Source organism: Brachyistius frenatus, unplaced genomic scaffold (assembly GCF_029030835.1).
Source record: "Brachyistius frenatus isolate BFR_SWC_R1_liver_20210118 unplaced genomic scaffold, ASM2903083v1 Contig_433, whole genome shotgun sequence".
In the NCBI taxonomy this organism is placed as follows: Eukaryota; Metazoa; Chordata; class Actinopteri; family Embiotocidae; genus Brachyistius; species Brachyistius frenatus.
In genome coordinates this window covers 38,720-53,082 of record NW_027211032.1, presented here as the reverse complement: position 1 = coordinate 53,082, position 14,363 = coordinate 38,720, and the positions used below count along the sequence as shown (strand labels likewise).

Here is a 14,363-nt window from a genome sequence, read left to right as displayed (position 1 = left end):
ACTGATCCTGTAATGAATATAATTTCATTATAATGAAAAACATTCTCAAAATATTGACTTACTATCTGAAAATATTGAGAAACTTTCTCAAAATATTGAGAAACTTTCTCAATTAACCAAAATCAAAGTTTCCCTTTACATGGTCTCTAGTTGGTAATATTACAATTCTTAGTCAAGGAATATATGCTTAATTGCATAATTTTGAGTACTTTTTTATTGGGAACTAAGAGCTGTCCTAAAACCATCTTGTGTAACATGATTTTGGTGACTATACATAGGAAAAGACTGAAGTTAGTAAAATGTTTCCTAATTAAAACATGTTTAAATTAGGCAAAGACATATATTCATAAATTAATAGATGTAGTATTATCAACCGGAGAACACTAATATGCTATATGATTTTTGGTGACACTGTGAATAAGACTTAACTTATTGAATATTTTTGTGGCATTTGTTTTGGGTGTTGCACTTTTCAGACAGTAGATAGAGGCCAATGTAATTCCTCCAGCTCTGAGGAGAGCTCCTTTTAATTAAAGTATACTTGTAGCTCGTCTACTACCTTCCCACGATAGGAAAGAACCTACATTTAGGTTTTTAACAACGTTTAGTCATTAAGTTATTCATTTAATTAAATTTAATGAATAAGTTATAAACAAATGATGGCTTTAACTGTTTGGAACTTGGCACCAGGTGGACCTGCAGCTCAGAGAAAAACTCAGATCACCTGTAGCTTTAATTCATAAGCAATAAAGCACTTCACACTCATGAGTTCTGCAGCTGCCATCTTATTTGGTCGTACATGACCGGTAGCTTTGTCCTCGTGTCATTCACCCCTAATTCACAATCACACTGAAGAAAACCAAGGCTTACGTTTAGCTCACAGTTGTCATGTGTGGCCACAGTGGGAATTGTTAATCAAAAGCGAGATTGTGTTGCTGGAAAGTTGAGGAACAACAACAACAAAAAAACTTCTCTGAAATCTTTATCCCAATAGGCCTTTGGTTCAGTGCGTCCGGGGCTTAGGGACATCCAGCCTGCTATGGGGTGTCAAATGATATCAGCCAATTAACACACATAGTTTCAGCCTCAACTGTGTACCTGCTACGCCTGAAGTACACCGACATGTAAAATGTGTACTTTGGCGAGCAAACGCCACACCTACAATTCACCTTCGAGTTGGAATAAGGTCCAGCTGCAGCCTGTAGCACTTCAAACCACGCCCACATCGAAGGACGCCCGCCTGACAGGACAGCGATTCAACCCGTGCCACGGATTGAAAGCTGGATCCAACTGAACTGCACAGAACAGATCAGCTGACAGAAAGTCAGACAGATGGACAGCATAAAGAATCCGGTCAATTTTCACAATAAAAGAGCCTGTGCAGAATCGTCAGAAGACGGAACCACGCCGGATGCATCTATTTAGTATGACATCATGATTTTGTTATTATATCACTGCGTTAATGGTGTAATATACTATACCCTTTGTATAACTGGACCATCACGAGCTACCGGGTAGCTTGGGAGCAACGCAGTTGAGTATTTGTATTGAGTTTCAATTTGTTATTGTTCACCTAAACAAATCTTAATCAGCTGGTGTTGGTGGAGCTCAGCTATGTGAAGAACATGAGTCACTCTCATACACTAGCACAGTAGAACAGTAGAACACTTTCATGTTGTCGAAGACACTCTCAAGGGAAAAAAAAAAGGTTGGAGACCCCTTCAGTAGACTTTAATAATAACAAAATTAAATAAAAAAATTATGATAAACACCAAATAGCTGACCAGAAGTGATTATTATGCACAAGGCAGAGGTTAATTTAATACGTTGTATTTTCAGTTGAATTAGTAAACTTGGTGTGGAACATGTACACAAACACACGCTGGAGCGACTCCTCCTGCCGGTCTGGAGCACCTGCCGAGGTCACTGGAGCAAATTCAGACAAATTATGAGGCTGCTCTGTTTGCCCTTTGACCTCTATGAATCTCATCTGGATAGGAAGATAGAACATGAATAGAAAATGAATGGATGGATATTAATATGTCATAGCATTAGCACAAATTGCACTGAAATTGAAATTAAATTCTCAGCAGCTCAATTTATTGTTTCCACCTGTCTAAAAGCCTTCTTCTTCTTCAAGCTTAAAACATCTCTTCACCGTAGCCTTTAACTATCTGACAAATTATCTTCAATTATCTTAACAAAGCGTGCTTTTGTAATGCACAGACTTTTTTGATCACAATGCTTTCAGGAAAAATATTTGTGTCATTGTAGATGTGCGTTTTGTTCTCTTCAGGCTTTTTTTTTTTTTTTTTACCATTTTGGGTGGTTTTAAAACTGGTCTGAATGTATAGGACACCAATCACCCAAACATCTCTGATATCTGGTGACAGCCAGCAAACAAAGAGTAAAAAAATATATTTTTAAATAGATTCTGTTTACAATAACTATAGTAAGCCTTTATCAATTCATAGTTTTCAACCAAATTTACCAACTGTGGCAAGGAAGCTGGCCAGGAAAGATGCATGTCCGCTGGTCTGCTTGATTAATGTTACTGTTATGATAGTAGTGACTTGGCACGCCTTTAAATTCACTAAAAGTCAGCATTCACTTCAGGAACCTGGGACAGTACCTTCTTATATTGAGGGTGTAACAGGACCCAAACGCAGGCACACAGACTCGGGTATGAGTTCAAACAGTCTTTATTGAAACACAGGTGGTACGTACAGAGTCCATTTCCTCCCAAGTCGGGAGGGCAATTCAACCGACTCGCACTGGGGAGACGAAGCTGGCAGGACAGTGGATAGGACCGCTGGTGGGACAGTGGACAGGACCGCTGGTAGAAGCGTTGTCCAGTACTGGAGTAGGACGGACGGACAAATGGACGGTCAGACTCACTGGCTGCGACTGGTGGCTCTGCACCACCTGGTACTCCCATCCAAGTACTAATCAGGTCTAACCCTGCTTAGCTTCAGCAATCAGCCAAGATTGGGAGCACTGACTGATCGCACCAACTGGAAGCAGAAACAGGGTACCTGTACTGGAGCAGGAGAAGGAGAAGGAGCAGGAGAAGGAGACTGATGGTCCTTGCAGTGACTAGCAGAAACTATGGACCGACAACCAGATGACTGCAGGGGGGCAGGGTACATATAGTACGGGGAGTTGATCAGGGAAATGAACCACCTGCAAGTGATTTGGGGAGAGTGGTAGCAGCTGCTGGGACCGGTGAGGGGTGTGGCCATGGGAGGTAACAGGAGGCGGGGAGAGGAGGACACAGAACACATGGGGACACAATAACAAACAGACAGGGGAAAGACAGAAAACATAAGGAGAGGTGATTGTGGACAAAACAGAGGAGCAGACAGGAATCCTGACAGAGGGTGGCCAATCTGTCTGTGACTGTTTTCTTAATCGGTTTGTCAACTTACTTTAAGGTTATGGCATACAATATACAATATTCCAGAAGCAAACATTCCTTTTTCCTCGTTTTTCGAAGTGGAGGCTGGCTTCACCCCAATCCACGTGTTGGCTGATATTAGTTCATTTCAAAGACAGTATAGTACTGACATATATCCATAGGCCACCTCTCTAAAAACATGCTGTACAGAAATGCCAAAGATACTTTTGAGCTGATTAGAAACAGTGTTTAGGTCGGTTTGTTCACCTGAGAGCTCTGAACAAATCACAATGTACATATCTTGGTTGGGGTCTGCCGCCCATCCAATCCCTTCCACCCCCACCCCTCTCCTCCACTACCTTCCCCTCACTGTTATTATTTGACCCTGCTTCTGATGCTGATTTAAACACTGGTTAATTTTTTTTCTGTCACAGATTTTTCTGTCAGTCATTAGTTTTCTCTTGTCGATTAAAATATCAAGTAGCACCAAGTGGGAGCAATGTGCTCCAAAAATAGATGTGGACTTCTTTTGTGAGCACAAAGTCGAAAGTAAAAATCGAAGGGCACAAAGTCTAAGGGCCTGTCGATGTACGTCTGTCAAGACACCACGGATGCTGGATGATGTGTTCCTCAGATTTTTAGTAGATCTGTGCCTACAGAGAGACATTTTCAAACTATGGGCAATTCTCTCCATGAGTTGTTGCCCATTTAATTAGCTTTACATTGTTTGAAAGATGAATTGTAGAGATGTGGGTGGCTATAGATGTCTTCTAATGGAAAATATGATCAAAATGTTTGAAGGCTAAGTTGTAAGTTAAGACGGTGGACTTTTGGACTCCATCTACTAACCAACTGATGGATATCACCGTTCAGCTCACACAAAATTGGCTGCAGTTTTCAGGTAGGAACCTCGTGAGTAATTAGTCAGTTTATTGTTTCAGTTAAGTTTGCCTTTATGGCTTGCGTTCTCTCCTCTGCAGCTCCACAGTGTATTTGACAAGATCAGGTAGCAACCTAATAATAGATAGCAACCACTCAACTATGCAACTGCCAACATTGCATTTGTTCCCAGAGGATCCAAGCTTGTAGCTCATACAATGCTTGTATCATCACTTCTCTCTGCCTCGGCGCATTGAATAATGGCATGTCTATTTCTGTATTCTGTGTTTAGAACTCCACCTTCTTTGAATTGTTGCTGCTCTTAGAGAGAGTCGAGGCTTTTGTTGGAAGTTACCATGATGACTGTAGGATTAGGACTCCCTGACACTATTTGTGAGTGAGAGGCCTTACATGGCTGCATGCTCTTAAGCCTGTAGCCATGCGATATAAAAAGGACATTTGTTCTGGGCACATTGTTGTCAGGCCACATCAATGTCATTTACAGTTGGCTTTTTATAGTCCTTGAAGCTGTTGTTGCAAATTGCAAATGGCTGAAACAATCTTTGGAAACGAGTCATTACATAACAAAAACTCAAGTGCAAAATGGAAAGGGTTCATATGATTGAAAACAATAAATCACTATTTTCATCACATATCATCACAATTTATATTTTCTGTTATGTAATAAAATAAAAATGGGTTTTTCCTCCTAGAAGCTTAAATGTGCTTAGTAGATCATGCCAATCTCAGACAATGGACTTTCCCCTATATTTGTTATCATTGCCATTAAAGGTACTACACTTGGTTTAAATAATAGAGATTCCAATTTCTTCCAATGATGACACTCAAGAGTTAGTCATGGAGTTTCACGTGGTTGTACACTTTCAAATGAAATCGTTTCTGGCCACAACAGATGGTAGAAAGTACAAGGTACTCCAAATTTCCCAAAGGTGCGTTGAATGCCGTCTTCCACTCGTCCCCCTCATGGATGCAGACAGATGGTAGGCGTTGCGGAGATCTAATTTGGTGAAGACGATGGAAGACAGAGGCTCAAAGGCAGAGCTAATGAGGGGCAGAGGACACTTATTCTTAATAGTTATGGTATTAATTCCACGGTAGTCAATGCAGGGTTGGAGGCTTTTATCCTTCTTAGCCACGAAGAAGAACCCGGCACCGACGGGAGATGAAGATGGCTGAATGATGCCAGAAGCCAGAGTCAGTTATATATTTCTTCATGGAGTCACATTCAGACTTGGAAGGGTTGTAGAGTTGGCTGGAGAGAAACGTGGCGCCAGGCAGGAGGTTTATGGAGCAGTCATACAGACGGTGAGGTGACAGCGACCCAGCTCGTTCCTTGCTGAAGACCTCTTTAAGGTTATGATAATCCGTGGGAACGGAAGACAGATCCGGGGTTGTTTCAGGTATTCCATCTGCCGTTTCCATGCAAGGCAGAGCAGATCTGAGGTGGTGAGAGTGACTGGAGAGGCTCCAGCCTGTGATCTTTCCATTCAACCTGTCAATCAAGAGGTTATGTTCTGCAAGCCAAGGGTGTCCGAGGACCAGGGGAGTCTTTGGTGAGGGGAACACATAAAACTGAAGACTGTAGCTGCAAGGATGGGTTTGGTGAGTAATCCTGGCTAGGGAGCTGCCATCCAGGGCACTAACCAACAGAGGGCATTTCAGCGTCTCCAAAGGAATCCTATGTTCAGACACGAAGGTTGAATCCCAAAAAACTCTGCTCTGCTCCAGAATCCACCAATGCTAACAGGGAGAGAGGACCGGAGTTTAAACACAGTGTGGTCGGGAGAAGCAGGCGAGGCTGGAGATTGAGTGGCTTCTTGGGCACAACGAGATGAGATGTCCAGGTTTACCGCAATAAAAACAATCACTAGCCCTTAAACGGCGTTCTCTCTCTTCATGTGAAATGGCCAACATGCATGAGTTGATCTCCGGACACGGAGGAGCCAGAGGGGTGTGGTTGTTCAGGGCTGCTTGATCAGGGAGGAACCGGAAGCCAGAGGAAGTCTGGATCAAGGCTGTCTTGGATCTGTTGTTTTGTTCACGCTTCTGTTCCCTCAGGCCATTATCCATCTTAATTGAGAGCGAAACCAAGACGTTAAGTGACTCCGGCTCGTCCAGGACAGCGAGTTTGTCCTTCACGGATTAAGACAGACCATGTAGGTAGCCTCGCATCAAAGTTTCTTCATCCCAGTCCGACTCCGCGGCCACAATCTGGAAGTCGATGGAGATCTCTGCGACACTGGTCTTTCCTTGTCTTAGGCGGAGCAGGCGTTTGACGATGTGATCACAAACCTTCTTAAGTTTGAGTACGTGGTAGAACGACCTCTGTCCCCGCTGAGTGTAGCCTCAGCCAAGACCACTACTCTTCCTCTGTCTCGGTGTGAGTGCTTGTGTCTTGCCTTGGAGCATGGGTAAACAAAAAAACACTCGCCTGCTTTTTGGTTACAACTCATCACTTTTCAGACCTAAAAAATATAATGCTGATGACCTTTATCAGAGAGATAGTTATTGATTCAATGGTAGGACCTGCAGCCGCAGCACCGCAGCCGACAGGCTGGTGACACGCAGCAGGCGTGGATATACACGCAACCAAGCAGCAGCTAACGCCTGCATCAAAGGTAACGCACACACCAGGCAGGCCGTGTGTTCCAGGACTAACTCAGGCTGACTTTTGATCTGTGCTCCGTGCTAGTTACGATGCTGCGCCCCATCTGCACTGAAAAGGAGAAGATTATTATTATTATTAATAGGTTAGGTTAGGTTAGGTTAGGTAGTTACTTTATTAATCCCCGAAGGGAAATTTTTTTCGCTACAGCAGCATACAGAAGCAATAAGATAATAATAGAATAATAGAAAAACAATAAAATAGCAGTAAAAAAAATATTAAATATAAATATAAAATATAAAATGCACAGTATATACAGTACAGTATATATCTATATATATTATATACAACAATAATAATAATAATCCACCTTTGTAGTAAAATCAGGTGCTGGAGCAATGTTGAGGAAGGAGCATTATCATTATGGTATTTACTTATTGTTAAAATAAAATATATTAATGACTGTACTCAAATAACATTTTCAAAAGGATTTAGTTTCCTTTATAAAACTTTTTCAGGGTAGGTAACTGGTCATCTGGTGGTGTGTGGTGAATGGGTGAAATTGACCATGTCAAAGCTGGTCCCCAGCATCACCAGGAAAAATATCAACTTAAACCAACACAAGCATACTTAAACAAAAAACACCCAAACATAAGCTGATTACCAGCAAAAGCTGGTCAACTTTCTGATTTTTACCAGACTATAATCACAGTGAAGACTGGAACCATGAGCAAAAGTTCAGCAAAGCCAGTCCAAATGAAAACATGCAGCTCTGGAGGAAATAAGGTCATCTGACTGAAATGTTACATTTACATTTTACTGGGAGTGAGTTAAGAGTGCTCTGACTTAGAAGGCAGGCTGATTGCAAATTTTGGCATGACATGTAATAATTGACATGACTAGACATAAAAAAGCAACAATAGCAGTATCTCTCTCTCTATATATATAAATGGGATATAGTGTGACTGTATTCATAGTTGCATTGTTATGGTTTTGTTTTTGTTATATCCTCAATTCAATCCCTCACGGACTGGTTCACTGTAACTGTAGCTGAAAGATTAATTAATTATATTATTAGTCGATAAACTATATAGATAGTTAATTATTTAAACAATTTTTAAGGAAATATAATAAATTAATACCAAGCCTCATCAGAGAGGCTGATGAGAAGATTTGCCGCTTTTCTTTGTCATATATCATTTCAAACCAAATATTTCTGGAAGAACAAAACTATGCAAACTTGTGATTTTCTTTTAAATTTCTGGCAACTAGCTGGAGGAAGAGCTGCTGGGTCTGCAGAAGAAGCTGAAAGGGGTGGAAGATGAGCTGGACAAATACTCGGAGTCGCTGAAGGATGCCCAGGAGAAGCTGGAGCAGGCAGAGAAAAAGGCAACAGATGTAAGTAAACAGAGCGGATACTATTACTGCAGAGGCACGAATAGGAAGACAGCATTACACTATTGTTCCCAGTATGGTCACGAATTGAGGTTGTTGACTAAATGTGCTGTCATTCTTAAATACCTCATATGTCACCGCTCTAATTGTTTCCTTCAGGTGTTATTACGTAGCACTGGGTTGAAACTTAAATTACTGTTTAGTTGTAAATTTAGATCTTCAGTAACATTATTAGAAACTAGAGTGGAAAGTCAAACTTTACATTTCACACATTTGGTGTTTTCCTGTTTTCAAACAGTGCTACTATTAAACACAGGAACGTTAAGGGCCAGGCTAGGTGGTCTTACTGCACACCAAAAAAGAAAGGAATAAATTCATAAATAAAAATGAATCTAGGCTGAAACTTTATCCTGGTTCAACTTGGGCTTCATCTGGCAAAATATGTTGACCTAGAATATGAAAATCACACATACCAGCTAGGCTAATGAACAGTGTCACAAATTTTTTTTTAAAGTTTGCCTTAAAGCAATAGTCAGTTGCAGATATAAACATTGAAACAAGTTTTGCTTGCTGTTTTTTCTTCTGTTGGGAGCTTTTTGGTGTTAAACCCTCAACTTCAATATCTGCACAGTGCTGTTAACCATCAAATCAGAACTGAGCTGGTCAGTATAATGTCAGTGGGTTACATTGCCTCTTATACTCAGAATCTGCTGTGAAGACCAGTGCCGATAATTCTGGACAGCTGTGATATTCATGTTTTCTTGATTTACTAATTATTGCATTTATGACCAATTATAGTGCAAAATGTCAGTCGGTAAAGGCAACCAGATGCCATTTACAGTCAGCGGTGTCTGTGAAGTATCTTTTTCTTAATAGCAGCATTATATGTGCCAGTCATGTGTCAGTCTAAATATGTATTAACCCTGACATCTTAAAATATATATTTTTTTTAAGTAGCCTGTAAGGATGTATTAAGAGGTGGTTCATCACACTGTCAGGAAAAGATATGATAAAAAACAGACAGCATTAGACTTAACAGCAGTAAAATTAATAATGTTGATCGGATAAATGTAAATCTTACTTTAAAACTATTGATAAACATCACCCTGAATATTAAAATACATTACAATACCAGCTACATCACAGTATACTATTTTTGTTGATTTTCAGGATGGTATATTAATAATAATAATAATAGTATGTGATTTGGTCTTTGTTCATATTTGGTGTAGGCCTACTGTCTGTAATATCTGGTGCTGTGTAATATTAATATAAAACATTCATATTCCAATGTTGTTATTTTTCTGCAACAAAGTTAATACCAATATAAATATTGAATTAAGTAACCTAACAGAAGACAATTTATAATTTTTAGTTCAGTATTAACCTATTAATTTGGCTTTGTAAATGATTTGTCATCACAAATTATGAATTTAGAGGGAACACTTTATCAACTACTAATTAAAACCGTGTGCGCTCAAATTTACGTTTTGTGCAGTTTCAAAAGAAGAGTTGGCGAGACCGACATTATTTTGAAATCCTGACCGGAAAAAAAATCGCGTGTTGATTTTGGGTTACGACCGCTGACTGGACACGGTTGCCACGGAAACGCCGTAACACCTGCGAGAAGTCGGGGTTTGAGGCATGGCGACTTTTACATCCATAGACGCGGTGAGAAGGAAAATTCAGACATTGCAGCAAGCGGCGTACGAGGCGGAGGTCCGAGCCGAGCTGCTGCAGGGGGAGGCGGACGCGGAGAGGCAGGCCCGAGAACGGGTAACAGTCTGAACACCGCCGGACCGGAACACGGGACATTCATCAATCAACTTCTGCTTACTCACAATGACGTGCAAGTTTTTAAAAATATAAAACCAGCCAACTATTAGATATAAAACAGCGTGAAAGTAAATATTGAGTTGCACTTTATTTGAAACTAGACAAAGAACTAATCATCCTGTCAAGTCCGACCGGAAGTAGCAGTAATACGAGTAGCTTCACTACACAATAAAATGTTACTAAAATGAGCTTTAAAACTACTGTATTTAAAAGTGTAAATTTGTTTACCACAAGCCCAGGTATGAGCTTGTGGTAAATAGCAGAGCTCCACTTTGCTCTTGATGTCTTAATAACATACAAACAGGAACATCACAGAGACAAAACTGAAGAAAACAAAATCTCTGACTGCACAAGGATTGATGGTTATTTTCCAGATGTCAGGGGTGCTTTTCCTCCTTTAAGAAATACTCTTGATGAAACTGTGTGCTCGAAAATTGCAAAATCATTTCATGCTGGCTGTTGAACCACTAAGTTAAATTGCTTGTCTTCCACACGTACATTATAAAGATGGCATTAGTGCTTCCAGGCTTTTAGTGTTTTTCTTTGTTTTTTTTAATTGTTATTCCTTTTTCTGATTTTAAGGAGCAGAACCTGAAGGGCTGATTGTATTTGCTGTTGTTTTTTCTTCTTTCTGTCATTCTTACATTTTATAATTAGCCAAATCTTTTCCACAATAAACTAGTTATATATATATATTTCTGATTTTGATGTATTAAGAGGTATATAAAGATAGAATAAAATGGAAATTACTTTCTTGGTTACATTTTTTTAAAGTAGTATCTGATTTATTAAAATATTGATTATTTTCAGTCTGCTCTTATTTAGGCGTCTGTAATATTGACAGTTATCATTGATATTGTCCATAATGGGACATGTGTGTGTCCCCACAGGCCGAAGCAGAGGTGGCATCTCTAAACAGGCGCATCCAGCTGGTGGAGGAAGAGTTGGACAGAGCTCAGGAGAGACTGGCGACTGCTTTGCAGAAGCTGGAAGAGGCTGAGAAAGCTGCAGACGAGAGCGAGAGGTGAAGAGCTTTATATCCATCCATCTAAAATCTGAAGACACTGTGTCCTTGAGTTAGTGAAACCAAACTCAAGTCAAGTTCTCTTTTCATTATTCTCCTCTATGTGTCAGTTATTTTGGCTTTGGGGGTACAGATGTTTTAGCTCAATTGTTAGTTATTGCTTTTGTTATTGTCATTAGTATTGGTATTGGTATTGTCATTGGTATTGGTATTGTCATTGGTATTGTCATTGGTATTGTCATTGTCATTGGTATTGTCATTGGTATTGGTATTGTCATTGGTATTGGTATTGTCATTGGTATTGGTATTGTCATTGGTATTGGTATTGGTATTATCATTGGTATTGGTATTGGTATTGTCATTGATATTGATATTTGCATTGGTATTGGTATTGTCATTGGTATTGGTATTGTCATTGGTATTGGTATTGTCATTGGTATTGGTATTGGTATTGTCATTGTTATTGGTATTGGTATTATCATTGGTATTGGTATTGTCATTGATATTGATATTGATATTGTCATTGTCACTGGTATTGTCATTGGTATTGGTATTGTCATTGGTATTGTCATTGGTATTATCATTGGTATTGTAATTGGTATTGTAATTGGTATTGGTATTGGTATTGTCATTGTTATTGGTATTGGTATTATCATTGGTATTAGTATTGGTATTGTCATTGATGTTGATATTGTCATTGGTATTGTCATTGGTATTGGTATTGTCATTGGTATTGGTATTGGTATTGGTATTGGTATTGTCATTGGTATTGGTATTGGTATTGTCATTGGTATTGGTATTGGTATTGTCATTGGTATTGGTATTGTCATTGGTATTGTCATTGGTATTATCATTGGTATTGGTATTGTCATTGGTATTGTCATTGGTATTGGTATTGTCATTGGTATTGGTATTATCATTGGTATTGGTATTGGTATTGTCATTGGTATTGATATTGATATTGATATTGATATTGTCATTGGTATTGGTATTGTCATTGGTATTGGTATTGTCATTGGTATTGTCATTGGTATTGGTATTGTCATTGGTATTGTCATTGGTATTGGTATTGTCATTGGTATTGGTATTGGTATTGTCATTGGTATTGGTATTGTCATTGTTATTGGCATTGGTATTATCATTGGTATTGGTATTGGTATTGTCATTGATATTGATATTGTCATTGGTATTGGTATTGTCATTGGTATTGGTATTGTCATTGGTATTGGTATTGTCATTGGTATTGTCATTGGTATTGGTATTGTCATTGGTATTGTCATTGGTATTGGTATTGGTATTGTCATTGGTATTGGTATTGTCATTGGTATTGTCATTGGTGTTGGTATTGTCATTGGTATTGGTATTGGTATTGGTATTGGTATTGTCATTGGTATTGGTATTGTCTTTGGTATTGGTATTGTTGTAGTCGCTTGTAGGACTCAAGATCCTACACTTCAAATAATACAACTTATTGCACATTTCCCTGGACATCCTTAAACATCACTCCTCCAATTTGTAATGAAAGCTTTTTAAATTGTTAGTTTTAAATCTCCACGCTGAGATATACCCGATGACATCATGGGTATCATCCCGGCTATTTTCTCTGGCTTGATGATGTCTGAAAATGTAGTTTTTCAGCTTTTCATGACTTTGATGTAGGTAGTTAACCCCAGAGTGAAAGCAGAGAATATATTCAAACATATAGTAGTCTGCTTATTGCTATCCATCTTGTCATCCAGAGGAATGAAGGTCATAGAGAACAGAGCATCCAAAGATGAAGAGAAAATGGAGATCCAGGAGATGCAGCTGAAGGAGGCCAAACACATCGCTGAGGAGGCTGACCGGAAATATGAAGAGGTGGGTGATTACTGCTCCTTCATGAGTTATTGCATCATGTCCCAGTTCCACGTGACACCTGATATTGAATTAGTTTTGGTTTCAGACGTTTGCCGTAAAAATGTGTATTGGTTTTCATCACCTGAGTTTTATCAATTTGCACTTTTATAGTAATTTATCACCTTTGCACTTTACACTTTCCAATTCACACACATTCACACACCAATGGCGGCAGAGTTGCCATGCAAGGAGCTCACCTGCCATCAGGAGCAACTTTGATTTCAGTGTTAGGAACCAGGAGAAACGAATCACCAACCTTGTATAACAGCTGCTCTAAGAATAGTCTAGTTTTAATCAGCACTTACAACTTACAATATAGTGGTGTTTCTGATTTTTCATTCTTAAATTGTTTATCTTCTGTTATTCTGATCTATTGCCATGCTAGTTGAAAAGACTCAATGGGCCTCATTCATCAATATCTTAAGATTTTTCTTAAATTTGTTCTGATGAAATGTCCTAAGAAAATTCTACATCAGATTCATGATGTGTTTTTTAAACCCCGGATTTGTTCGCACCTCGGTTCTTATCTCGATGAATCCCACGGTCCTCGTAGGTTGAAAGCACTTGCCGGTTGTCCCTAATTGTCATTGGTAAATGTCCTGCCAATGACCATAAAAGGACATGAGACTGCAGTGCTGTTTGCACATGGAGTCGCAGACAGTGAAGGAGAAATAATAAGATGAGGGAAACGTAAATAATGCAACAACTACAGCAGTTCTGAAGCAGAGTTGCAGCTGCAGGAAGTGAAAAGTAAAAGCACTGTCATATTTAATAGTGTAGCGTAAGTACTGGATTTACAATGAAAAAAAAAGAGATGCTTGTGATAGTATTGTTCGACATCAACACTGGTTACAACCCAGAAACACTTCAAGAAACTTTATACAAACTTTTAGAAAGTAAAAATACACTGAAACGTCTTTGTTCTGTTCGTGATGTGTTTCTTTCTTCAGATTAATTGTAATATATTAAAGAATCACACGGTAAAAGTTAGATTACGTTTAATTTACCAACAAGCACTTGATTACTGTCAAACTTGGAAGTCAAAGCTGTTGTCGTGTTCGATCATTCAAAACCATGAAGCTTTGTAAAGTAATGAAAATAATTATTAAAATTAAAAATATTTTGAAAAAGAATTACTGTAGATTAAATACTATAATATTAACTGTAGAATTGAAAAAACCCCACAAAAAACGATGTGTGGCAGATTTAGTTTTTACCTGAGAACAAATAAACGCCAGAATCTTTGTCAAATCTGTGGAAGTAAGTTTGAGAAATAAATTTCTCCTGAAGAACGGTTGGTGAATGAGGCC

The 14,363-nt window shown here is 39.0% G+C and overlaps 2 protein-coding genes across 2 annotated transcripts in view; one reads left to right on the top strand and one right to left on the bottom strand.

The window, feature by feature from the left end:
• Positions 1–14,363, bottom strand: part of LOC138637126 (stonustoxin subunit beta-like) — a 121,783-nt gene that overhangs the window by 74,310 nt on the left and 33,110 nt on the right. The window lies entirely within an intron of this gene.
• Positions 1–14,363, top strand: part of tpm2 (tropomyosin 2 (beta)) — a 30,219-nt gene that overhangs the window by 321 nt on the left and 15,535 nt on the right. Inside the window, exons 2-4 of the mRNA XM_069725603.1 lie at positions 8,175–8,300; positions 11,024–11,157; positions 12,897–13,014. Of these exons, the coding sequence (XP_069581704.1) occupies positions 8,175–8,300; positions 11,024–11,157; positions 12,897–13,014 (378 nt within the window). The remainder of the gene's footprint in view (positions 1–8,174; positions 8,301–11,023; positions 11,158–12,896; positions 13,015–14,363) is intronic.